Source organism: Myotis yumanensis, unplaced genomic scaffold (genome assembly GCF_028538775.1).
Source record: "Myotis yumanensis isolate MYYU_CA2020_CCGP unplaced genomic scaffold, mMyoYum1.0.hap1 SCAF_4, whole genome shotgun sequence".
NCBI lineage: Eukaryota > Metazoa > Chordata > Mammalia > Chiroptera > Vespertilionidae > Myotis > Myotis yumanensis.
Window position 1 is genome coordinate 102,336,887 of NW_027223755.1, and position 26,063 is coordinate 102,362,949.

General features: G+C 56.5%; 3 protein-coding genes and 1 pseudogene across 6 annotated transcripts in view; 2 read left to right on the forward strand and 2 right to left on the reverse strand.

Moving 5' to 3' along the window:
• IFT140 (intraflagellar transport 140) overlaps nucleotides 1–1,009 on the forward strand; it is a 284,193-nt gene extending 283,184 nt beyond the window's left edge. For all 4 annotated transcript variants that reach the window (XM_070413315.1, XM_070413314.1, XM_070413317.1 and 1 more), the window contains exon 30: nucleotides 6–1,009. In XM_070413315.1, coding sequence (XP_070269416.1) covers nucleotides 6–212 — 207 coding nt within the window. In that variant the 3' untranslated portion in view covers nucleotides 213–1,009. The remainder of the gene's footprint in view (nucleotides 1–5) is intronic.
• TELO2 (telomere maintenance 2) lies at nucleotides 749–15,176 on the reverse strand. The gene is made up of 21 exons (XM_070413320.1): nucleotides 14,948–15,176; nucleotides 13,918–14,253; nucleotides 12,988–13,265; nucleotides 10,973–11,041; nucleotides 10,546–10,693; nucleotides 10,105–10,207; nucleotides 9,800–9,868; nucleotides 9,524–9,665; nucleotides 9,305–9,441; nucleotides 8,720–8,799; nucleotides 8,397–8,498; nucleotides 7,488–7,576; nucleotides 7,184–7,275; nucleotides 6,810–6,926; nucleotides 6,625–6,696; nucleotides 5,368–5,532; nucleotides 4,341–4,432; nucleotides 3,594–3,693; nucleotides 3,354–3,418; nucleotides 2,982–3,097; nucleotides 749–1,687 (listed from the first exon to the last, which is right to left on the reverse strand). The coding sequence occupies exons 2-21, from the start codon at nucleotides 14,250–14,252 to the stop codon at nucleotides 1,581–1,583; spliced, it is 2,478 nt and encodes an 825-aa protein (XP_070269421.1). The 5' UTR covers nucleotide 14,253; nucleotides 14,948–15,176; the 3' UTR covers nucleotides 749–1,580.
• Nucleotides 2,408–2,589, reverse strand: LOC139009673 (U1 spliceosomal RNA; annotated as a pseudogene).
• Nucleotides 15,177–18,343: 3,167 nt separating the features above from the next.
• On the forward strand, nucleotides 18,344–23,453 carry PTX4 (pentraxin 4). Its single transcript, XM_070411604.1, has 3 exons — nucleotides 18,344–18,516; nucleotides 19,287–19,908; nucleotides 21,668–23,453. The coding sequence occupies exons 1-3, from the start codon at nucleotides 18,376–18,378 to the stop codon at nucleotides 22,306–22,308; spliced, it is 1,404 nt and encodes a 467-aa protein (XP_070267705.1). The 5' UTR covers nucleotides 18,344–18,375; the 3' UTR covers nucleotides 22,309–23,453.
• The last annotated feature ends 2,610 nt before the right edge of the window (nucleotides 23,454–26,063 follow it).

Consider the following 26,063-nt stretch of genomic DNA (forward strand, 5'->3'; position numbering starts at 1 on the left):
CGCAGGCCTACAAGTACCTGGAGGAGATGCGGAGGCGGCTGCCCCCCGCCAAGCTGTCCTACTACGTGAACCAGCGGACCGTGGACGCCGTGCACCAGGGCCTGGGCATCCCTCTGGCGCGCGTCGTGCCCGAGCGGGTCCACCACAGCAGCATGGAGGACCCCAAGGAGGCGGACGAGGAGGTGATGGAGGAGGTGGAGAACGACCCCTGAGGGCTGCTGCTGCGACAGCTCTTCTGGAACGTCCTAGTTACCAGCAGCAAGAGCCTGTCTTTTTGAAAAGACTCTTGTGTTTGAGTACACAGCTGGAGGGCCCAGGGCACAGGCGGCCTGCTTAGGAGGGAGTGTGCAATTTTAAGCATCCCTTCCACGTCTCTGGTCCTTTGGAACTTTGGTTTAGCCCCTTTACTGTTGAGGGAGTTGGTTCATTTTTTCCCATGGCATTCTCCAAGCACAGATTTTGAAGCCTAAGAAACTTCTAGAACTTCGCAGACCGAAGACATTAATATGTTCACTGTGCCTCCTCCCAGCACCCAGGAAGGCTGCCTGACATGCATCCAACAGTTTCCAGCAAGATACACAGTTCCTGACCCCAGGGCCATCCTGAGCAGACACCAGCGCGGCCAGTGGTGGGTTCTCTGTCAGGCAGCCTGTGCCCTGGCACTAGCTCCCACTGTGAGGGAGGAGCTGGCACCATGACATCTTGAGGGGAGGGGGGCCCCGGGCTCCACCCACCGGCCGCTGAAGCTCTTTTTTTTAAAATATATTTTTTTTTTTTTTTTTTTATTGATTTTTTACAGAGAGGAAGGGAGAGAGATAGAGAGTTAGAAACATCGATGGGAGAGAAACATCGACCAGCTGCCTCCTGCACATCTCCCACGGGGGATGTGCCCGCAACCCAGGTACATGCCCTTGACCGGAATCGAACCCGGGACCTTTCAGTCCGCAGGCCGACGCTCTATCCACTGAGCCAAACGGGTCCTGGCTGAAGCTCTTCTAATAAAGTTTATTTCCTCAGAGGCGTGCGTCCCCTTCCTGCCCCACGTTTTCATGTCTCCCCTGCAGAGGGCTTGTGTAGGCCCGGAGGTCCCTGTCCGAGCAATGACAACCACAAAGCACCTGTAGCTCCTTTTTATTCTTTGTTGTTTTTTTAACATAACCTGCCATTAGGTGAGGAAAGGGGTTGAGGACATAATGCCAAGAAGCCCACAGGGGCCCAGCAGCCCGCTGCTCTGCCCATCTTGGCAGCTCCCACTGGAGCACATCCAGGCCCTGAGCAGCAGCACCCTCCCCCGCTCCCCTGCCGCCACCTGCAGAGCCGGCTCCTCGGGATCCCCCCACCGAGTTCAGGGTGCTGTCGTTGGGGCAGCACCAGAGGCCCTGCATGGACTCCTGGCTGAGCACTCTGACCTTCTGGGCTATAAACAGCGCAGGCGGGGCCTTCCAGCCTGCACGCTCAGGACCAGGTGACGGCCCACCCACAAGGGGCTGCACCACAAAGCCCACACGTCAGCCTGGCTCCGCGGGCCTTGTGCTCGGCCTCCCGGCCTTCCTTCTTCCAGTGGGAATGGTGCCCAGGGACTAAGGAGGAGACAGTGGGAGGAGCTTGTCTTTGAGTTTCTCCAGCAGCAGCAGCGCCTTTACGGCCAGCATTCTGCAGTCCTCATCCGGGTCCTTCTCAGCCACGTCTGCCAAAGAGGGGAATCACACCAGAGCACAGCATTACATGGTGCTGAGCAGCCGCCCTCTTCAGTTGTGTTTCATTAAGTCTTCCTGAAGGAGGCCCCACGGGGGCCCGGCGTGGCCAGCTGCCCTGGGCTTCAGGCCCCAGACCCTTTGCTGAGTCCCCGGTGAGAGCAGCACCTTAGATGCCAGCAAAGGGCCTTCACTGGGTCCCTGAGCAGGAGCAATGCTCCCCTCCACCCGCGCTGGGAACTCCAGCAGGTGGGGAGGCAGGGGGAGGATAAACACCCCCCCCTCCACAAAACCACTCCAAGGTTGCAGCTCTCACCCCAGGGAAGGAGCCTGCACCCAAGACCATGGACAAGGGTCACTGGATGCCACACGCCTGCAGCACGAGACCCCGAGAAAGCCCAGGCACCGCCCAGAACCGCGCAGACGTGACATGAGACATAATCAGAGAAACCCACACAGGGGCTCTGCACACGACCAACAGTACGAAAGACACTGGGGACAGTGGACTGGAGGAGCTGGGGGTGCAGGACAGCTCGGGCCCCTGGGCTGGACCCGGGGTCCGGCAGAAAGAAAAGGGCCGTCCTCGCACCACTGAGCCCTCAAGTGTGGCCGTAGATTAAATGGTCCAGTCCCAGCCGTGTGCCCTGAAGGTAGAAGTTGGGGGGGGGGCGGGGGAGGTGTGGCTCTGAGGCCGGCTCAGCTGGCTACAGGTGGGAGGTTATACTCATCACAACAGACTTTTTTGTTCGTTTTACCCCGCTACCACAAATTATGCAGTCGAGTTTCCCACATTTGGGGACATCACCGAGGTGGTCACATCTGGAGAACAATGGCTAAGCCTCGCCCTGGGAAAACCACCTTCGTGACCATGGTCTCTCTCCCGCCAGGTAAGTATACAACAGACTTCTTAAAAAGAGCATGTAGGTGAGGAAGATGGGGACAAAGTATGTTAAAACACGAATAATCAGAGAACCTAGGAAGGGTACATAGTGCTCACTTTATGAGTCTTCTAACCTTTCTGAGTTAGAATTTTCCAGAATGAATACAGATGCCATCTCCCACATCAGGGCGCCTTCTCTCAAGTACCCTGCAGGACTCCCCAGAGTGACCCCAACAATGGCCATGTTCCAATACCCACACTGGGGGACACACACGGCCATGGACTGGGGCTTGCTCAGCTCGGAGAATCCCCACGGTGCTCCCTGCACCCTGACGGCCGCTGGCACCCTCCAGGCTGCACTGGCCTCCCGCCCACCTTGCAACTGCAGCCTGGGGCCCCGCGCTCACCTGCCAGCCATGACCGGGCTTCCAGCAGCTCATCTGGTAGGTCTTCCAGCAGCCGCTCAGCCGGGACGCTGAGGAGGACGGAGGAGACAGCAGACAGCAAGCCCCGGCGCACGTAGCTGCTGAGCAAGGTGAGGGCTTAGCCCCAATGGAGCCACAGGCTAGGCAGGGAGACCTCGATTTTCCTCCGAGCACAGCGGCCATGCCGGCAACAAAGCATGCCTGGCCCCGCCTAGCCCCCTTGCTTCTTACTGCAGGGCCAAGCTGCCTCTCGGCCACCCCTAGGAGCCACCAGCAGCCCCATTTCCACTTTCTAGGATTCAGAGCCCACCTGTGTCCACGTGGGGCCACTGCCCTCAGTCCCTGGCCACTCACGTGTCACCATGGAAGCGAAGGGCCCACACGAACTCCAGCAGAGCCTTGCCCATTGACACAGCCACCTGAAACGGCAGAGGTCAATGGCATAAGTCCTGGCACAGTAGGTCCCCACCTTGGACACTTTGCTCAGGTCCAAACACTCCTGTCCCTAGGGCCAAAGTGTGGACCACGGGAAGAACAAACTGCTGGCACACAATCTACACAAGTGGGGGCCATCAGCTGCAGCTCCCAGCTCACCGTGGTATTCACAGCCAGGTACATCAGGGCCCCTAAGGTGTGGGCCAGTCTCCCAAGAACCAATTGGTCATCTCCCAAAAGATCGAAGGTCACCAGAGGCCTACAACACAGAATCAGGTGAATGACGCAGGTCAAACACTCGTCAACTTCCCAACCGCCTGGGCCAATGGACATCCCTGCCTCCTAGCTGCTGCTCCTCACCGCCTATCCCCATGCGGCACCCAGAGCCATATGGGAAGGTGTTAGACAGACACCCAGTCACCCTGCAAGGCTGCCTGGCACAAGCCCCAGCCTGGGTCAGGAAGGAGGGGCCATGCACTTGAGGGAAGCAAGGCCACTTCGGCCTTGCAGCGAAGGCAGCCGCCTAGCCTTGTCCCTGAAGGGAAGGGCTCAGTCCCCGGCCCTCCCCACCATCACCAGAGCATCACTCCATGTGTGGCGGTGGCCAAGGGGACGTCTAGCCCACTCAGGCTGAGACTGGACAAGGAGGCAAAGGGGGGGTGGGCAGAGCACTTGCAGCATCGAGGGAGCACAGCAAGGCTCTGGTCCCACCACAAACCCGACGTGTGACAGAAAATGTGACACTTAATGCCCTTGCCACGTCATTTACTTTAAGCTCCGAACGACCACAGCACAAGTCATGATCCTGCTGCTGCCTAAAGCCCCACCTCGGGCCCCACCCTGGGAAGCCGCCTGTCCTCAGAGGTATCCAGGGCTCATTCCCCAAATCACGGGCTTCCCACTCACCTGTCAAAACCTTGAATGAGGGGGAAGAAGAAGTAGCCAGCCACGGAGTTGAATTCATTGGGGCTGCCAGCTGGTCCCCGCCTGGAAGAGCCCTGCCAAACACACAGGGAGCCACATGGGTGTGGAGCACGGCCTCCCCTCCCCGTGCAGGACGCTCTCCTGGGGGGGCCGCCCTGTGTGCCATGGGAGAGTATGCAGCCTCCCTGGGCCCTACGGGCTGGATGCCAGCAGCACCCAACCCCATGACAACCAAGAACGTCTCCAGCCCCAGCTGGTTTAACTCACTGGATAGAGCGTCAACCTGTGGACTGAAGGGTCCCGGGTTCAATTCCAGTCAAGGGCACATGCCTGGGTTGCAGGCTCAATCCCTAGTAGGGGGTGTGCAGGAGGCAGCCAATCAGTGGTTCTCTCTCATCATTAATGTTTCTATCTCTCTCTCCCTCTCCTTTCCTCTCTGAAATCAACAAAAAATATATTTTAAAAAAAAGAATGTCTCCAGGCGTGGCCAAATGTCCCTGGGGGGCAAGATCAGCCTAGCCTAGGCAGATCCCCAACACAGCCCAGACCAGGTCATCTGCTGCTGACAGAATTCCTGGGCCCTTTTTTCATACCTAATTCTGCATCCATGTCTTAAAACCAGTTCAGTTTGATGCCCTACAGCAGGGGTCCTCAAACTACGGCCCGCAGGCCACATGCAAATACAAATATTGTATTTGTTCTCGTTTTGTTTTTTTACTTCAAAATAAGATATGTGCAGTGTGCATAGGAATTTGTTCATAGTTTTTTTTAAACTATAGTCCGGCCCTCCAACGGTCTGAGGGACAGTGAACTGGCCCCCTGTTTAAAAAGTTTGAGGACCCCTGCTCTACAGCATGTCACGTCACTCAGTTTGTGGCATAGCAGTCCCAACCTTGGACACTTTCCTTTCACAGAACACCAGCACTGGAGCCTCCCTGTCCATGCAGACCAGGCCTCCAGCCTGCCCAAAGTCCCCACCCACGAGGACCCGACCCGAGTACTGGCTGACCTTTGAGAACCGCCGGGTCTTCCTTCTGATCCTCTCGTCCACCACAGCCCGCCAGGTGGGAGCCACGGTGCAGCTGGGCGGGCAGGTGGGGCCCGGGGAGCCACACTGGGAAGTCCTCCCGAGGCGCCCAGGCCGAGACAGCTCCTGGGCTGCCAGAGCCAGGACCTACAGGGGAGAGACCCAGGGCAGCCGCCATCGCTCTGGGGAAGGATTTCTAGCTCAAGGTAAACCGAGTGTCCCGTTAGCACCAGCAGCTCTTGCGTCTTCGAGGGGGAGCTTCAGGAAACCCCGTAGAAAGACAGTGCCACATACCCCATAATCACTTCGCTTTGTGGGGGACAGGGGGGGAAGGTGGGCATGCTCCCTGGAGACCAGCCAGAGCCTTCACTCCCCTCACAAGGGCCACTTCTCTTCCCAAAGCTCATCCAGTCCTGACCGCTGCCTCACAGGAAAGGGTAATGAAGCTACATGTGGGTGGGCCTGAAAACACGAGACCTAGGTGGCCACCAGTATGACTTCCCTTATAGGAAGCACTCAGAACAGGCAAATCCACAGAGAACAGAGTGGACTGGTGGTTACAGGGGAGGAAGTGCTTATGGGCGATGCAAGGTTTTCTGAAAGTAGACAGATCTGATAGACACACAACATTGCAAATGTACCAAATGCCACTGAGTTGTAAACAGCAAAATGGTATATTTTGTGTGTTGTCTTAGTCTTTGCTTTACTCTACAACAGCGGTCGCCAACCTTTCGGAACCACCGGTTGGCAGCCGCTGCTCTACGTAACATGTAGCATCTTAATCAGCGTTAAGTGCACAGTTCAGTGACATTAAGTCCATGCACGCTGCTGTGCAACCATCACCACCATCCACCTCCAGAACTGGTTCAGCCTCCCAAAATGACCCTCTGTCCCCATTAAACACTAACTCCCCACCCTTCCCTCAGCCCACAGCACCCACCATCTACTCTGTCTAAGATTTTAACTCCTTAGGATCTCATGTGTGTGGAATCATACAGTATCTGTGTTGTGTCTCGCTTATTTCACTTAGCAAAACTACTTCCCAACGCATCCACACTGCAGCAGATCACACAGATGCTGGTCTCAGGCTCTGGTCCAGTGACAGGTACTCAGGAGGCCTCTGGCTCTGCCCAGGTAGATTTTGGCAAACACCAGCTCCCTGGCGTTGCACTGGGCCTGGCCCCTCCCATGAGGGCAGCTTGGGCCTGACAAGTGGGCCAGGGGCCCCAGGGCACTCACGTCCAGGATGTCCATGCGCTGCCGGAGGCTGTAGTTGACGGCGTAGAACTGTGAGGTCAGATACTCCGCCACCTGAGCCAGGCAGATGAGAGGTCGCAGTGGATCACAACTTCAGAGGCAGGGCCCCCACACAGACACTAGCTGGGGGGGCACAACCCTGGCACCCCACAGCCAGCGGGACTCACCCGAGCCGGGTCTGTGACGGTGACGGCCACCAGGGCTCTCTGGCGCAGCCCCTCAAATCCCGCCACGCTCGTCTTCTCCTCCAGGTGCAGGAGCACCTGCGCTAGCTCCACACTCACCTGCAAACAGGTCAGGGCGCCTTCAGCCCCCGGACCAGCCCCAAGCCCCCCACAGTGTTCCGTTTCTTTACAATGGAAGGGACACCTCTTGGACAGCCTGGGACTGTTCTCCACCTCCCATCCCAGCAGAGGCCCCAGACACAGGCCTCCTAAGGGGACAGAGAGCCAACGACGCATACAACACGAGCCACACCAGGCTCCCTGAGGGCATTGCTCACTCCCATGACCCTGCCGGCCCAGCCCCTCTACCTGCTCACCTCCCGAGTGGCAGCCGGGCTCCTGACGACCAGCCCCTCAAGGGCCCGCAGGGCTGCCTCCCAGCGCTCCCAGTCCTCAGATGTGGTCAGGGCTGAACCAAAACAGGCCTCCATCATTCCTCGGCCCTGACCTTGACCACAGCAGAGCCAGCAGCCAGGGTCTGGGCGCTGGGCAGAAGGCGGGTGAACCCCCAGAACATGAACAGATCCCATGGACCAACCATCCCAGGGCAGGGCTGTGCTCGGGGCGGGTTCCTTGCCACAGGGCACTCAGCGGGGGCCCATGCCATGTGGAGAGGCCCACCTTCCACGCAGTCCCGGACGTACATGGGCACCTTGCCACTCTTCAGCTCTTGGTCCCCCGACATGTCATAGGGAACAAACTCATCATCGCTGAGGAAGAATCACAGACACGAGGAGCCTGCTGGTCACCCAGGAGCAGAAAGCAGGCAGGAGGGAGTGCCTGAGAGCTGAGGCTGGGCACCCTCCACCAATAGGACAAGCTCCCGAGTCACCAAAATTCATGTCCCAGGCCCTGGCCAGGTAGACCAATTGGTTAGAGTGACGTCCTGATGTCCCGACATGCCAAGGTTGTGGGTTTGATCCCCAGTCAGGACACATATTAGAAGCAACCAATGAGTACTTAAAAAATAGCCCTCGCTGGTTTGGCTCAGTGGATAGAGCATCGGCCTGTGGACCAAGGGGTCCAGATTTGATTCTGGTCAAGGGCACGCACCTTGATTGCAGGTTCCACGCCGGCCCAGGCCCTGGTCGGGGCTTGTGCAGGAGGCAACCAATCGATGTGTTTCTCTCACATCAATGTTTCTCTCTCTTTCCCTCTCTCTTCTACTCTCCCTAAAGACCAATGAAAAATATCCTCAGGTGAGGATTAACATAAACACATACATACATACATACATACACAAATAAATAAGTAAATAATGAAACATAAGAATTCACCTCCCAGTCCCTGAAGCTTCAAGAACGACTGACAGGGTAAGGCTACAGCGAAGCTGAGGCCCTCCATGCTGGTTCTCACACTGGGAGAAAGACTGGAGAGAGCTCAGAGCCAGTACGGCGCTGTAGGCTGACCCATCGTTTTGAGACAAGCCCATCACCCCTCGAGTTCACGTCGTGGCTCTGACACCAGCATGGGGTTGCCCCAGGCCTCAGTGCTTCCCCCCTGCCCACCCCCCCGAGATCTCCGTCCTACCTGTCAAGCTCAGAGTCAGAGCCCTGTGGCCGCACCTGCGGGACTCCACCCTCTACAGTCTGTTCGTCAGAGGTCTCTGCAGCGACTGGAGCGACAGGTGGGCTTTTGGGGAACAAGGAGGAACCCTTCAGGGACAAACTCACAAGTTTCTGGTCCCAGAACCTTTGCTTCCCAAGGAAACACTCCTTCCACCCCAACCCTAGTCTTCTGAGCTTCTGTCTCGGCAACGTGGGTCCAGGATGACAAGACAGAGTCCCACACGCGCGTGCAGAAGCTGCCCACCCGGCCCACCGTGCCCAGCCCCCCGGGTGGGAGGAACTCACCCCGCCTCCGAGGGGCTGTCCGCAGCGGGCTGCGGGGTGGCCAAGGCCAGCATCTCGCAGCTCAGTTCATCCTCTTCATACTGCCACAGGAAAGATGTGGAGTCAGCTGGGATGGGTCTGGCAGGAGCAGCAGAGCCAGGGCCCCTCAAAGGTCCTCCTGCTGCAGCCCTGGTCCAGCCTGACAGCCAGAGCCTTTCAAGAGCAGCCTTGTAAGCCTCCACGTTGCAGAGGGCAGCACTGGGTGTGCTGAAGGCCAGAGGGCCCCCCAATCCTGAGGGAGCCGAGAATGAGAACCCCCAGGACACAGTAAGCGTGGCAATGCCCTGAGGGCTCAGTGGATGGAGAGGAGGAGATGCCTAGGATGACCTGAGAGTTAAACACCCACGGATCCCCTGGGGGACCTGCTCAGGCCCAGCTGAGGGGCAATACCTCCACTCCTTCTAAGCTGTGAACCCTCGGGAGGGCCACCAAGGCCGAGTCCGCACTAACAGAGATGCTCCATAAGCATAGAACCAGGAAGGTGGTGACATCGAGACTAGAGCGACAGCAGCTTGGGGAGACGACGTGGGCACAGCCCTCACTCACCTGGAACTTCAGGGGAGGCCCCTCAGGGTGGATCCGGGCACTGGCCACCTCGGCCACGACCATGCCCAGGCGGCGCACGGCAGGTAAACTGCTGTCCAGGCGGCACTTCACTCCTGCCATTAGGCTGGCCAGCAACTCTGGGGAAACCAACGCCTACATGCTGAATGTGCCGTGGGGAAGGGGGGCAATGGGGACAGGGTGCCCGTGCCACCTGCTCACCGTCCCGGCTGTCCTGGAGCTCAGCGTCCCCCAGGTGCGCCAAGCAGATTAAGACAGCTTTGCTGACATAGCACTGCTGTGCCAGGGGCGCGTGGCGGATGGCGCTGCTGCTGCCCCACGTCTCCATGAGCTCCTTCAGCGCCTGGTGGGCAGCACAACCCTGGCCTGGTCAGACAGCCCCCCGCCTCCCCTCCACCCAGGCAGGATGCTCCTTCCCCATCCCACCAGTCGTCGGCCCTGGGACGCTGCAGGGCCTGAGGGCCTGACAGGACTTGCCTGTATGAGGAGTGGGCGCCGTTGGCTGTCCATGGCCAGGTACCCCAGCAGGCTCTGCAGCACAGGCGTCTGCAAAGGAAGCCGGGCATCTCGTCACTGTCTGCCAGGCAGATACCACCGCCTGCCGCCTGCCAAGGGAGTTGCCCAAGGAGCCAAGGGCTGTCTGCGCAGGAGTCCCGGAGCAGGAACGGGTCTAGGCTAAAGGACGGGTATTTCCCGGAAACGTGCACTGTTCCCGCTACACTTGCTACAGTCATTTCTCTGGGGCCTGAGGCGGCCCGCAGCCCACCTTGCAGCACTCTCACCGTGCATCGGTACTGCAGGAACAGAAGCTTCTGGGTCATCACAAACCGGGCCTTCTTACTCTTCAAAACCAGGTTCCCCAACAGTCGAGCGAGAACTTGAGGCCTGTGAGGCACAGGTGAGGGGGGAGGGGATCTCAACACATGGGGCTGGATCCTGGGCTCTGCTCTAACCCCAGAGAGCACGGGGGTGTTTCAGCTCCAAGTGGGTCCTGATTCTCCCTCTTCCTGATCAACACGGAAACCAGGAGAGCCCAGCACCTCAACGCATCTGAATGCATCGCAGGTTAAACGCTTCACCTAGAGCAGGGGTGCCAGCCTTCCCTATGAAGGACCAGAAACTGACTACCTACAAAGGGACGGCAGGTAAGGTGTCACCTGGACCCCACCTTCTGCCTTCTTGGAAGAGCAGCATTTACAGTGGGAGGGAACCTTGGTTCTTACCCAGGGGCAGTCTCCACAAGCCCGGTCAGCACGGCCTCCATGGCCCGGTCGGGCACGCATTCCACCAGGCGCCAGCAGACCCGCTGCCAGAGGCAGCTGCCCTGGGTGAGTGCTGTCAGCCGGGGCACCAGCACACCCAGGATCTCCTCTGCGGGAAAGCCAACAGGGCCATGGGGCATCCAGTATCCGAAGCCCACAGGCCCACCGGCTGCATAGCCAAGCCCCCACCAAGGAGCCCAGGACAGCTGGCATTAGCCCACCCACGACCAGGCCCAGGCAAGGGGACCACTGCTATTTTAGGACACACAGCCATGCTCCCACCCTCTGCCAGGGAAACATGCGCCTCCCTCCCCCAGGACAGCCACCGAGAGGAAGGGGGAGGGGGCCAGAACACGCTGTGGTTTCTCCCCAGACAGGAAACACTCACTCTGCCTCCCGTAGACACAGGCTTTCCCCACGACCTGAGACACAAAGGAGACAGAGCAGTCTAAGCCGCCTAGGACAGGAAGGGAAAGGAAATTTTAAAGGAGGGCCATGGCAAGGCTATCGAAGAACACCTGACAAGTGGGGCCAGACCTCATTCCTGAGCAGGCGGACTCCGTGTCATAAAAATGCCAATTCATTCACTCTAAACCAGTGGTTCTCAACCTTCCTCATGCCGCGACCCTTTAATACAGTTCCTCATGTTGTGGTGACCCCCAATTTCATTGTTACCAATTGAACATAATTAAAGCATAGTGATTAATCACAAAAACAATATGTAATTATATATGTGTTTTCCGATGGTCTTAGGCGACCCCTGTGAAAGGGTCTCGACCCACAGGTTGAGAACCGCTGCAACCAACCATAATCATAATAGGCTTGTTCTAACTTGAACAGCCAACAATAATAACTGTTTAAAAACCGTTACACACATCTGATCACTTAATTGTCACAATGATCCTCCGAAGTAGGGACGAGTGTGGTGGCACCAGGAGAAGCACTGAGAAGGGCCTGGCCAAGGCGGTCAGCTACTCACAGACACAGGTCGGGCTGAGCCGCCCAGAGGGAGGAAGGGAGGAAACAAGGACACAGGAACCAGGAGAGGGTGGGCGATACCGGCTCCACAAGCAGAGCCAGGATAGTGGAGCCGACCAGGTCTCAGACAGGACCCACGCACAGTGGGAACGACAGGAATTCGGAGTTTGTGATCTAGAGGGGCGCCTGCACAGCCCCTGCAGGTGAAGTAGACTCTGGGCACCTTCAGAACATCCCAGGGCATCACCCAGTAAAAGGCAGTGGGGCTGGGAGGCCTGGCAAGGTAAGAGCCTCACCTCCCTGCGGTCCCTCCCCCTAGACAGTGATGCTGCCTCCTTCGAAGACAGTCCTGCGACTCCACGAAGCAACACGCGTGAAGGGCCTTGAGCAGCACCTGACGCGGCACCAGCTCCACCACCTCAGCTGCTGGAGCGCTGGGCACGCCCATGCAGGACACCTGACCCCACAAATGACGCTTCAAAGACTTTGTGATGAGGGGGTGAACAAAAAGCCACTCCCACAGTGCCCCTCCAGGCAGCCAAGATGGCCAGTGACAAAGACACTGAGAGCCGCAAGCTAACAAGGACAGGCAGACCCTCGTCAACGGCCACGTCAGACGAGCCCTGTCACAGTAAGAACAGTTTTCAGATGTTCCCATCGACACTGAGGGCCCAGCAGTGAGCAGCCCCATCTGGCTGACTTCACCAATGTCCACCCGAGAACTGAAGAAATCAAGAGTCAGCTCCATGTCCTAGCCCAGTGATGGCGAACCTTTTGAGCTTGGCATGTCAGCATTTTGAAAAACCCTTACTTAACTCTGGTGCCATGTCACATATAGAAATTTTTTGATCTTTGCAACCATAGTAAAACAAAGATTTATATTTTTGGTATTTATTTTATATACTTAAATGCCATTTAACAAAGAAAAATCAACCAAAAAAATGAGTTTGTGTGTCACCTCTGACACGCGTGTCATAGGTTCGCCATCACTGTCCTGGCCGGTTTGGCTCAGTGGATAGAGCGTCGGCCTGCGGACTGAAGGGCCCCAGGTTTGATTCTGGTCAAGGGCACATGCCCAGATTGCAGGCTTGATCCCAGTGGGGGGCGGGCAGGAGGCAGCCAATCCTTGATTCTCTCTCATCACTGATGTTTCTATCTCTTTACCCCTCTCCCTTCCTCTCTGAAATCAATAAAAATATATTTAAAAAAATAAAATAGAGTCAGCTCCACCTCCAAGGTCAACAGCCAGGAAGTGGGTAAAACTTCAGCATGTAGGTCATTACCGCCCCAAACAGGAGACAACGTCTGACCCACCAACAGCACCACCCAGAGACTGCAAAGTGCCCAGAGGCCAGGGAGATGGAGGGGATGGCAGATCAAGAAAATGGCTGGAAGAGGGTCACTTTGGGAGGGGGGCGGGCTCACCTCGGAGAGAGTCCACGACCGCCTGCAGCACCCGCACAGCCTCCTCCCCGAGCAGAGGAAAGTAGTTCTGAGGGAAGAACTCAGCTAGGTTCTCATGCTGCAGACAGTTGCCCAGGCGGTCGGGCAAGCCCACCACCTTGATTAGGAGCGCCTCCTGGAGCAGAGGAAAGGCCAGCTCCGCCTGCTGCCGACACTGCCCCTCCATGACAGCAGCCATCCTGCCCGCCTTCAGGAACCGGGCCAGCAGCCTTGCCATCTTCATCAGACGGAAACTGGGACTGAACCAAGAGCAGGTGTGAGGGGCAGAACCCCAACCCCCTCCATCCTCAGCATCCTCGGCCAATGGGAGTAGCAACAGCCGTCATGAAACAGGTAATCCCAACAACTTAATTGGCGCTATTCCGTCCACATACATTGAAAGGAAGAGTATTTAAATCTCACTAAGTAGCTAAGTTTGCCAGCGGGGCACAAGCACCTGCTGGGCCCAGTGCAGGCCCCTTGGAATCACACTGGACACCACTGCCCTCTCCTGGCCGTGCTTTCCATACGGTGCTTGCTTTCTTCAGCAGCCCGGCTTTCCAACCAGGCATCCCCACAGGGGCTGTCCTGTGCTCTGATGTGGAATCTAGGACCCCCACCACCACCAAGGGAGGGGTCCCAGGAGCTTGCTGGGGCACCTGGGTGCCTCACTGCAGAGCTGGGAGCCATAGGGTGAAGGAGAGGACGATGGCCATGCACTGCCACCCCTGACACTTCAGTCTGGAGCTAACCCACTGCCTCAGCCGCAGGGACTCAAACACCCTCGTTGCAGAGATGAACACAAACCAGGTTTGATTTTCAGGTGCCCTGCTATTGGTTGGCAATCCTTCAGGCCATGCGTATGCTTTGGATGTGACCAGCGACCCCGTAATGAGACGCAGACCCACTCACCCAGGGGTGTCCTCAAGGGCCTCCATCAGCACCAGGAAGGCTTGGTCAGCTGGGCCCTCCAGGAAGAAGCTGGCCCACAGCTCCTCCAACTGGCCATTGGGCAGCAGCCCCAGCCAGTCTGGGTTCAGCTTGCTGACCAGACATCTGAGAACGGCCGAAAAGTGGACCCTGGCAAACTCCTCCTGCTCCCCAGGGAGGGCCGGGTTCTCCGTTCCTCCGAGATAGCGCTTCAGGGACCCCAGGGTGGAGAAGATGCAGCCACCATCCTCAGAAGAGGAAAGGGTGTGAACAGCCTCCCGGACAGTGAGGCGGACCGAAGACGGCACTGGGTCCATCCTGTTCAGAGGAAAGGACGTGACAGCGCACGGAGCCGTGGGCATCCACATGGGACCCTGTCTCGGAGAAGGACGCATCTCCCACCCTCTGGCCTCTTATTAAGCAAACTTCCTGGGGACCTCATTCCTCTTCACCCCTTCTGTCACCCAGCAGTATCCCCTCCCTCCCACCTCTTTCAACGTTTTCACCGAGTCCTTTTCAGGACCGGAGGCCCTCTATGACCCCCTCTACAGTAGGTCAACCGGTCCAGGGACACATGCCAGTAGCTGGAGATGGCAGGGGCCAGGGATGCTGGTAAACATTCCACATACACAGCCCTCACAATAGAGGATTATCCAAACCAAATGTCACCAGTGCTGAGGTTGGGAGACCTGGTCTGGAGGCACCCATCAGTGCACTTCCGACTTCCACTCGCCAAAATCCCTTCCTTTTTGGAAACCACCGCCGTCTGTGAGCAGTATTTATTTCGGGTCGAGCCCCCGGCAGGACTAAGTACCATTAAGCATGCGCCAGTCTGTTACCAGTGCACCCAGCCTTTCCATAAGCCTGTATTAGGGGCCCAACGGTGTCCCCCAGAGCCTGGTGCCTCCCGACCCAGCCGGGTCTACGAGGGCGGCGGCACGCAGTGTGCATGCGAGCCAACAGCAGCGATCAGCCGTCCCAGCCCCCTACCCAGCGTGCGGCTGCAGCCCACCTCGCGGCGTGAGCGACGGGAGGGGCCTCGTGGGGTGGGAGGGGTCTCCGGGCCGGGAGGAGGGCCTCGCAGAGGGCAGGGGTCTCAGACCCCGCGCCGCCGCTGTGCACCCGCTGCCGACTCCCTGGGGTCGCCGAGACCCAGCTCTACGCTGGGGCCCATCGCGCGGCCGCGGAGCACGAGCTCCCAGGCCCGGGCCGAGCTGCCGCGGAACTTCTTTGAGCTGGTGGGTCAGCTGACCGACCGCGACGAATCCGCGAAGCCCGGAAGCCAGAAGGGGCGGAGCGGGCGGCCGCATCTGCGCCTGCGCCGGACGGGGGGCGGGGTTTGTGCCGCGCAGCGCAGGGGCCAGAGGAGGGGGCGACGAGGGGGGGGGGGTCACCCTGTGGGTGGGACCGCGCGCCCCATCCTGGCTCGGAGCAGGGTTCCGCAGTGCGCGAGGGGGCGCCCTTCTTCTGCCTCCGTGTGCTCATCACCCGGAGTCATCTCCAGCCCCGCTCAACTCCGGAGGCCAGATCTCTCCCGGGCGCCACGCGTGCGCGCTCCACACCGGCTCCATGGCGCACCGGCCGTCCCCGAGGCCAGGCCCTGCGCTCCAGGATGCGACCGTGATAGGAAAACGCACTGCAGACGGGGAAGCAGTGACAAGGGGGATGGTGTGGGGATGCATGACTGTAGCGGTGTGAGTCCGGGTCCTGGCATAGGAGCCGCACGTTCAGCATGTGACCACCAGCCACACCTGTAGGCAGTGGCTGCCATAATGCACAGCGCAGGTAGGGTACCTTCCGTCCTGGCAGCCTGCGGAAGTGATCCGGGAAGACTTCACAAGAACCTGCCATTTCAGCCCAGACCAGTGATTTTAAACCTCTTTCATTCGTGGTACACATCACTAATTACTAAAACTCTGCAGCACAGCCCAAACCGGTTTGGCTCGGTGGATAGAGCGTCAGCCTGCGGACTGAAAGGTCCCAGGTTCCATTCCGGTCAAGGGCATGTACCTGGGTTGCGGGCACATCCCCAGTAGGAGATGTGCAGGAGGCAGCTGGTCGGTGTTTCTCACTCATCGATGTTTCTAGCTCTCTATCCCTCTCCCTTCCTCTCTGTTAAAAATCAACAAAATATATTTTTAAAAAATTAAAAATAAAACTCTGCAGCACACCAAAAAATACATTACTTGCCAATCTGACAAAAATAGGTATAATTTTTATTCTTTCACGCCGGATGCTATTGTGTTGGCTGCTACCATTTGTTTTATTTGACAATCTAAGGGAAAAAAGGTCAGGTATTGCATGTTTTAAAAATTCTTGCGGCACACGGGTTGAAAATCACTGGCTGTATGCCTTTGTGGGAAAATCTGGGAAACAGTTATTCATCCGACATACATTAATTAAATGCGTGCAGCAAGCACTCTTCCAGGTAAGAGAAAGAAGCAGACAAAGTTCCTTCTCGCATATCAAGTGAGAAATTAAAGGACATGAGCAATACACCATATGGCAAATAGTGATCCGAAAAAGTACGCGGGGAAGAAAATGAGTGACTAAAGGCAGTGCAATTGGGAGAATGGACGGCAGGGGGTGAAAACTGGCTGACCTGGGATATTTCTGGGGAAAAGAAATTATGGCTTGGATGTGGGGGGTGACAGGGAGGGAGGAGTGAGGATGGTGACGTCTTGAGTCGCTCTGGAAATTCCTCCCAGTCCACTTATGGATTAGAGCCCTCAATCTCCACTTCCTACAGCGACTGCAATCATCTTCTATTCCTCTATTTTCCTATGATTCAGTAACTTCTCACAAAACAGTGCACAGAAGACCAATTTCTTAAGCCTTTACATATCTGGAAAAAAATGCCTTTATTCTTTTCTCAGGGTCAATTTACACTTGAGGTGGGTGCACAACTTTAAAATTTGAAACCATTTTCACTCGGAAATGTGAAAGTTTGCTCCTCTGTCTTTGGCAGCCAGCCCTGCTGCTGAGATGGCCAACAGTTCTCTGGGGAAAGTCTCGATCCTTGCCATGTGACCAGGTTTTCTCTCTGGACACTTTTCAGATCTCCTCCTTGTCCTGGGTATTCTAGCACTTGGTGAGAGGAGCTGTACAGTGGGGCCTTGACTTATGAGTGTCCTGACTAAGGAGTTTTTTGAGATACCAGCTGTCTCTCTCCGATTTTTTGCGTTGAGTTGATAGAGTAATTTGAGTTAACGAGCTCCTTAACGAGCTCGGTCTCAGAACGAATTAAACTCATAAGTCAAGGCCCCACTCTATTTTCTGAGCAATTGCTTTAACTTTGCCTTTCAGCTGTGTGTGTGGGGGGGAGGTATCATAGTTTTTACTTTATTTTTTAATATATATTTTTATTGATTTCAGAGAGAGAGAGATAGAAACATCAATGAAGAGAGAGAATCATTGATTGGTTGCCTCCTGCAAGCCCCACACTAGGGATCAAGCCCACAACCCGGGCATGTGCCCTGACTGGGAATCAAACTGAGACCTCCTGGTTCATAGGTCCACGCTCAACCCCTGAGCCACGCTAGCTGGGCATCATAGTTTTTCCTTTCAAGCGCAGCTTCCTTTCTGATTCCATTTTTTGTAGCATCCATTACTTGCCTTGTGAACACAACGCCTTTCTTATTTTTCTAAGGGTATTGATTAGAGCCTTCTTGAGCTTTTCCTTGGCCCGCTGCATTGTCTCCTGGGTTCCTTTACTCTTTGGGCAGATTTCTGTCACTCTTTTCAGAGGTTTCCAAGTGTCTGGTGATGCTTGGCTGAGCTTTCACAGTAAGCAGGAGAGAGTAACCAGGGCAACAGATAAGGGGGACTACGTACTTCTGCAAAGACTGTTTTCCAAATAAAGTCCCATTCACAAGTATAGAAGTTAAGACTTGGACTTACATTTTGGGGGTCACCATTCAGCCCACTACACAACCTGTTCCCAAAATAAATTATGGTGGCTCCCACTCCCATGTCCTTTGTCTTACTCGAGGGAGAGATGTCCTCACAGGATGCTCTGTGCATGGTGCGGTGCTGGGCCCCACTACAGACATGGATCCAAGGATCCCCTGCCCCAGCCAGGTTCTCTGTCCTGCTTCAACTTCCTCTTGGTGGGAACATGAGTCCCTGGCTCCTGCTAAAGCAATCACCCCAGGCCGCCGCCGAGCCAGCCGGACCAGGGCTTTCACCCCATAGAATTATTTTCCAAAGAAACTGCATCTGTTTTAAGCTTGTCTCCTTGGAAACCTCTGAATATCCCGAGCCCGTGGGCTGGGAGGCAAATGCCTTTCGTTTGGTGGCAGGAAGTACCTGACTCCCAGCCAGAGTCAAAAAAGGAAAATTTCTCCACTGAGAGCTGGAGGCAGCATAGGCTGAGGCAGGAGCACAAGGCAGGCAGCGGCATCCTACAGGTTGGTGGCAACTCCCGCTGCTCTTCTCAGAATGGGCTGCCCCGGAAGGACGACCCTGTCCTTCTTGCTTATTTTTGTGCCCGTATACCTGCATGGAGCTTTGTCACAGGAAGCCGGCCCTACGGGGCAAAGAAAACCGTTTTTCGAGAGGCTCCGCAGACTGGAGGAACAGGTAAACACCCACCATGCAGGGCAGGTGGTTTTGTTTGTTGTTGTTGTTGTTTTTTTAATTGGCAACAGAAGGACAGACGTTACAGAAATGGAGTAGTGAGCCTTGGCGTTCTATGGACACAGGTGTGGAGTTTGTAGTTCTTTTTAGCAGCTGATGTTATTTTCACCAATAGCTGGAAACCAGCAGAAAGGTTTCCCAGACAGGTTCTGCGGACAAGTAAGGGTTCTGACACCTGAGGGCTGGGTGGGAGTCAGAGGCTGGGAGCGGGTAGGAAGCCCCCAAGGGTGCATCCAGGCTGCTGGATCTGTGCAGGGGGGAGGAGGAAAGACAGGGCAGGGGAGCGGATGAGGTAGCAGCACTGAGCATGCGGGTGAGGTCTTCGGCCCATCAGTCCTTTGTGGAGCAGACACATCCATGCGGGTCTGTAGCCAGTTCCCCACCCTGCATGGACCAGGCCTGCCTCAAGTGCTCCCCACTTTGACCCGCATAAGCAGTTCACTCGGCCCATCCTGGTGTCTGTCCACTCATAGGGAGGACCCCGAGGGTCAAGGGTGAAGAGTGGGGGACCAGGCTGGTGGCCGGAAGCCCTCACCCAACACAGTGCTACCGAGTGACTTTAAGCTGGTCCCCCCTCCTCCCTGAACTCAGCTGGGATGGGGCTGGTCCTGGTGACTGGCCGGCCACTGGTAGGCACCACAGAAGCATGGCAGGGAAGGCTTGTCCAGAGCCCTCCCGGGCCCTGCCCCCAAGGCTGCTGTGTGCCTCTGCAGTTCCGGAGGTTCCAGGAGGTGACCCTAACACACCTGCAGGCCATTGCCAGCAACTACAACCTGTCCTACAACATCGATGCCCGGTTCCAGAGCTTGGCCCAGGAGAGCCAGGCCTTGGCTCTGGCCGTCAACCAGTCGCAGGCCACTGTGCAGGGCGACCTGGGCCACCTCAAGACCTGGATTCGGAAGACGCAGCGCAGAAGCCGGAAGGTGGACTCCCGGCTGCTGGCCCTGGGTGTCGCCCTGAGGGAGAGGACCCAGCAGCTCACCCAGGAGAGGAAGGAGCAGGCGGCGCAGAGGGAGGCACTGTCTAGCCTGGCCCTGGACATGCGAGCCCTGCAGGACACGCTGGCTCACCTGACGCAGGTTGTCCAGAGCCAGGGCGCCAGGCTGGATGCTCTCAAGGAGTGGCTTCCTGCGGCTTGCCCTGGCACCACAGCCCCTGCCCGGCCTGCGCTGCCAAGCCAAAGCTCCCCAAAGCTGCAGGAGGGCAGGCAGGTGCTCAGAACTTCGCCTGAGCCCCTGGACCCACCTCGGGATTTTGCTGGCCATCTCCAGGGGACACAGGAGCCACCAGGCCCAGACAGCCAGTGGGCACGGCGCCCTGAGAGACTGGGGGAAGGTAAGTCTCATGGGCCTGCCTTCCCTTATCCACCTCCACTTTCCCTCTCACTAACTAAGGAATTGGGCCTCTGATCCCCTCCAATGAGCCTCTCCCCTGTTCTGTGTGGAGGGAACACTGGCTCACGCCCCACATACCCCGTCCCAGAAGAAAGGGGCCATCCAGGTGACAGCCAGCCTGTAGGTCCCCAGCAGGTCAGGCCACCCCTTGGCCTGGGCATGTGGGGTGAATGCACACATGGGGTGCTGCCTGGCGTCAGCACATGCCACTCCGTGTCCGAGGTTGGCCTCATTAGGGCTGGCGGGATCCCACCGATGCTCTCTACTATCGCTACACGAGCCTCTGCAGGGCCCTGGCTCAGCGGGCACCTCGTGGGGCTTGTGCCCGACCGTGGAGGGCCCGGGCCTTTGAAAAGCCAGTTCTGATTTCCCAGGTGAGGGCTTTTCGGCCGAAGCACCACTGACATTTGGGGCGAGGCGGTCCTTCGTTGTGGGGGCTGCCCCAGGCATTGTAGGGTGTTCAGCAGCACCCCCGGCCTCCACCCACTAGTGCCCCTGTATCTTTAACTTGTATTTTTGACCAGGTGGCTCCCACTGTCTTGTTTAGCAGCCTCTGGGGCCCCTTCCTCTGAATCAGGATTTTCCTTCATCCGGGGCATGCTGGTGGCCTCGCCAATAGGACAGGATCAACCCGCTGGCCTCTCAGAAATGGAGGCTATAGATTTGACAACCAAAACGCTGTGCAGACCCTGCTAGATGTACCCTGGGGTGCAGTCACCTCTGGTTGAGAACCACTGCCCTAGATTATGACAGGAGCCCCCGAGGTGGAAAGAGGAGCTGGAGGCCAGCCACAGGAGGCCCTCCATCCTCAAACTCAATGGGATAAGGGGCTAGGAAAGCATTTTTCCAGGCTCCGCCCCCAGCCTGCCAATCAGAACCTCAGACCAGGTGCAGCAACTAGAGGCTACCCTGCTCCTCTCTCCCCCCACCCCCCACCCACAGACAGGCAGACCTGGCAGGAAGTCTGGTGGGCAGGATGGTGGCCCCCAAAGACGTCCATGTCCTGATGCTGGGACCCTGTGGATATGTCACCTCATGCGGCAAAGAGGACTGTGCAGATGTGATTTTGAGATGGGAGCTGATCCTGGCTTATGGCGTGGGCCCAGGGTCATCTCAGCGTTCCTTATAGAGGGAGGCGGGAGCATCAGGGTCAGAGGAGGGTCGGGCAACAGAAGCAGAGGACAGAGGGATATGCTTTGAAGATGGAGGAAGGGCCATGAGCCATGAATGTGGGCATCTCTAGAGGCTGGAAAGGGCAGGAAAGGGCTTGTCCCTGAGTCCTCCCGAAGGAACTAGCTCTGCCAACACCGTGATTCTAGCCCAGTGAGACCTGACCTCCAGGTCTATGAGATACAAAATCTGTGTTGTTTTGAGCCACTGAGTTTATGGAGAATCATTGCAGCAGCCACAGGACACTCATACAGAGGCTCCCTCGTGGTGAGGAGTGTGGGTGCAGGCCTGCTCCCTAGCAAGGCACATGCCTGCCTGGCTCTCCGTGTTCCTGCCTGTCAGACAATGAGACGCAGCCCTCGCAGTTAGCACCTGATAAAAGCCAGCTGCTGGGGTCTTAGGCCCACCTGCCTGGTGCAAAGGAAAAGCCCATAGCATGTATGTTTCTGGGTGTTTCTGGAAGCTTCTGGGTGTTTCTGGGTGACCTGGTGGTGCAGGAGCTGACTCTCCCCACCCCCCTCTGTTTCCAGTCTGCAACATGGGCCCTGCCCTCGTCTTCCCAAACACCTCCACTGAGAACGTGGTCTTCCTCCGCCCCGGCTTCCTCTCGGGCCTGCGGGCCCTGTCTGTCTGCAGCTGGGTCCGAACAGCCTCGGGCCACCTGGGCACCCTCCTCTCCTACGCCACCGCGGAGAATGACAACAAGCTGGTGCTGCACGGCCGCGACTCGCTGGTCCCTGGCTCCATCCACTTTGTGATTGGAGACCCGGCCTTCAGGGAACTCCCTCTGCAGCCGCTGCTGGATGGCCAGTGGCACCATGTGTGCGTCATCTGGACGTCCCTCCTGGGCAGGTACTGGCTCCACGTGGACCGCAGGCTGGTGGCCACCGGCTCCCGCTTCAGGGAGGGCTATGAGATCCCCCCCGGGGGCTCCCTGGTGCTGGGCCAGGAGCAAGACAGCATAGGGGGTGGGTTTGATGGCTCTGAGGCCTTCGTGGGGAGCATGGCTGGCCTAGCCATTTGGGACCGTGCGCTGGTCCCCGGGGAAGTCTCACACCTTGCCACTGGCAAGGAGCTCCCGCCGGGCGCCATCCTGACACTGGCCAATGCCGCCCTGGTAGGTGGATTTGTGCAGAGGGTGAACTGCACCTGCCTCGAGCTCTGCCCCTGAGGTATCACCCCCCGGGAGCTGTGGTCATGCTCTGGGCTGGCAAGAGAAGCAAGTCTCCAGCTGTGCTCAGCCATCCCTGACCCCAGCACACTCCACGGAGGGTCCCCACCCAGACGGGGGTAGCGAGGGGCAGGATGCTGCCACTGGGCCAGGCACACCTGGCGCCTAACATAGAATGTGGGCATCCCATGGGTGGGGAGACAAAGGAACCGGGAGGGGGAGAGAGGGCGGCTGGCAGAGACACGAGTCAGGGTCCCTAAGAATTGTGCTCTTTCCCTTGCGGCAGCATCCTTACAGTTGCCCTCTGTGTGGTGTGCCGTGGTTTTAACAGGGCCGGACCAGGCCAATGGGAGTGCTGGGCTCCCCTGGGGCCTCTCCTCAGGGCGTGGACTCGCTCCCATTCAGGCTGCTTCGGGGGAGAACTGTTTTCCCCGAAACTGCATGGGCAGCTGTGGACTGTCATCGCCGTCTCTCAAGGTGGCTATGGAAGTTTTCCTTTGCTGGTCCTTGTTTCAGAGCCTCATGAAAAGGGCCGGAGAATTCATTGCCTGGCCCCCAACACCACAGCCCCCCATTCACGGGGAGCCCTGGGGGTTCCCTCAAGGTCCTGTGTTGGCTGTTGCAGTTACCTAACCTCCAGGAGAGCAGCCCTGCAAGCAGCACAGTCTATTCGGAAATAAACACTAACGATGGACGGGAAATGCTTTTAAATAAAGCAACTGTATTGGGGCAGAATCACATACTATAAAATCCACTAATTTGAAGTGTTCAGCTCAAAGATATTTAGTAAATTTGCCAAATTATGCCATCATCACCACAATCCAGTTTTAGAACATTTCTGTGGCTCCCTCCCCCTGAAAAAATCATGCCAATTAGTGGTCACTCCTGTCTCTAGTCAGCCCCTTCCCCCAGCTCTGGCAACCCCTGATATGCTTCTGCATCTGTGGACATTTCAAATAAATGGAATCATGCAGGAGTTGTCCTGGTGAGTCTGGCTTCTTTCACTCAGCAAACGCTCTCCAGGTTCATTCGTCTTGTAGTGCGTGTGTCAGTGCTTCATTCCTTCCTATGGCTCAATAACATTCTATTGTGTTGGGCCCATTTTGCTTATCCATTCAGCGATTGATGGCTATTTGGATTGTTTCCAGTTTGGGGCTATTGTGAATAAAGCTGCTATGCACATTCTCACATGAGTCTTTGTCTAGGTACATATTTTTTTTTTTTAATGTATTTTATTGATTTTTTACAGAGAGGAGGGGAGAGAGATAGAGAGTCAGAAACATCGATGAGAGAGAAACATCGACCAGCTGCCTCCTGCACATCTCCCACCGGGGATGTGCCCGCAACCCAGGCACATGCCCTTGACCGGAATCGAACCTGGGACCCTTCAGTCCGCAGGCCGACGCTCTATCCACTGAGCCAAACCGGTTTCGGCTAGGTACATATTTTTATGTATTTTGAGTGGATACCTAGGAATAGAATTGCTGGGTTATATGGTCAATTCATGTCTAAACTTTTATTTTTTTATATATATTTTATTGATTTTTTACAGAGAGGAAGGGAGAGGGATAGGGAGTTAGAAACATTGATGAGAGGGAAACATCGATCAGCTGCCTCCTGCACACTCCCCACTGGGGATGTGCCCGAAACCAAGGTACATGCCCTTAACTGGAATTGAGCCCGGGACCCTTGAGTCCGCAGGCCGACGCTCTATCCACTGAGCCAAACCGGTCAGGGCATTCATGTCTAAACTTTTAAAGAAACTGCCAAACTGGTTTCCAAAGTGGCTGTTATCATTTGACATTCCCACCAGCACTATATGAAGGCTCCCATTTCTCCACACCCTTACCAACACTTGAGGTTATCTGTCTTTTGCATAACTTTTTCTTTTGTAGAATCTAGTTGTACATTAAAAAAAAAATGTCTTGACAATTAGAATAGGCATGGTTTACTTTACGTTTCAGTGCATTGTAAAGTAACCCTATAATATTGGAAATTCCCCCCAAGAAGACCCAAATGCACCTCCTCTCCCTGGTGAGGTGCCCTAAATTAGTCCCTTGGGTCTCTTAGCAGGGTTCCTATCCCTGCAGAGCTCTTTGTGGCCCCAGCAATTCCAGGCCTTCAGCTGACTTAGCCCAGAGCCTCCAAACCCCCCTCAACTCCATGCCCCTCCCCTCCACGCCACCTTTCATGAGTCAAGGTCAGAGGAGGCATCTAGAACTGGAAACCCCCTGGGTGGCCACGTGAAGGCCCCCTGGGTCACTGGCTTCTGCTTCCCTTTGCACTGTCCCGGGACACACCCATCTCCTCTGGCCTTTTCTGGAGCCCTTACTCCATCCCAGTCTGGTGTTAAGGGGGGCGGGATGACATCTTTCCTTTGGGATGACTGGCAATTTGATTACTATTTCCCGAGGGACACGAGGTCCGCTGCATTAGAAGATCACACAGGGCATTACATCCCAACCCTCCCCTGCTTTCGGGTGCTTATAATGCTGCGGGGGGCTTATAATGTCACCCTTCACAGCAGCATTTTGCTGCATGTCTGAAGACCCTAAAGCCATGGGAATTTGGTGGAGAGGGTATTCACTCTGGGCTGTGCATTCGGGATGTTTTGTGGGGATGGGGCCGTCGAAGAGTGCAAAGTGGCTGCGGCAAGGGCTTGGAGTGGGGGCTGAGACAGCGTGGTGGGAGCTCAGGTGGCTGGGAATTTGATACGGATTGGCCTGCCCAGCTGAGGAGTCTGGGCTCTGTCCCACGGGACAAGGAGAGACTGCCCAGGTTTTGGAGCGGAGGAGTCTGATGGTCTCACGTGATCCACCATTCCTGTGGGGTCAGCAGCAAAGTCCACGTGCATTTTGAGGCATGAGCCACGTCCACCTCTAATTCCATCATATCTCACCTTTGACCCGAGTTTGTTGGGTTTCTGGGTAAGGAGGACAAGAGGACCCACAGCCCCCCTCCTCCTGCGGTGGGAGCTGGGTCCTGACAAGCTGCCTAGGCGGGGTGTTCCCTTCCCCCGCCTTTCCTACCCTGGCCCGTTTGTCCTCTGCAAGGGCCCCTTGTCCAGCAAAAGGACAAGTTCAGGCTCCTCACCTGTCTGACAGGGGCGACCTTTGGGACCAGCCCTGCCATGTTTAGCCACAGGGATGGTCCACGCTTCCCCCACAAGCCTGTGATTCCAGGGACTGTTCTCATCACACACACACACACACACACACACACACACACACACACACACACACACCGTGCTCTGCTCAGCTCTTCTGCCTGCCTGGATGCCTTCATACAAACCACACGCAGCCACTCAGGTCAGTCAACCAGCCAGGTCCAACCCAGCCTGCTGCTCAGGGCCTTGTGCGAACCAGCTTCCCTTCCCAGCCTTTGTGCCCTCGTACATTAATTGGGGGCCAGCACTCTAGACACCATCGCTAGAAGGGGCAAAGGCAGGTCATACTAATGAGGAAACACCTTTTTTGAAAGAACGTTGTTTTTAGTATTTCCTAAAAAGTGTTGCCCAATAGTCATGGGGGAAATTTACAACCCGGTTGGGCCTCCTTCCTCTTGTTTTGGTTTTAGTTTTGATTTTATTTTAAATTTTGAAATAGTAGGAAGGGCTCCTTTATCTTCTCAGCCTCAGAGACTCTAAAAAACTGTTAGATAGATATGAGCAGAGCAAGGACGATGGGCCAGGCACAGAAACTCACCAGGGCAGAAAGCCCCAGATGCCTAGCAAGGGGCAAAACTGGGAAAACAAG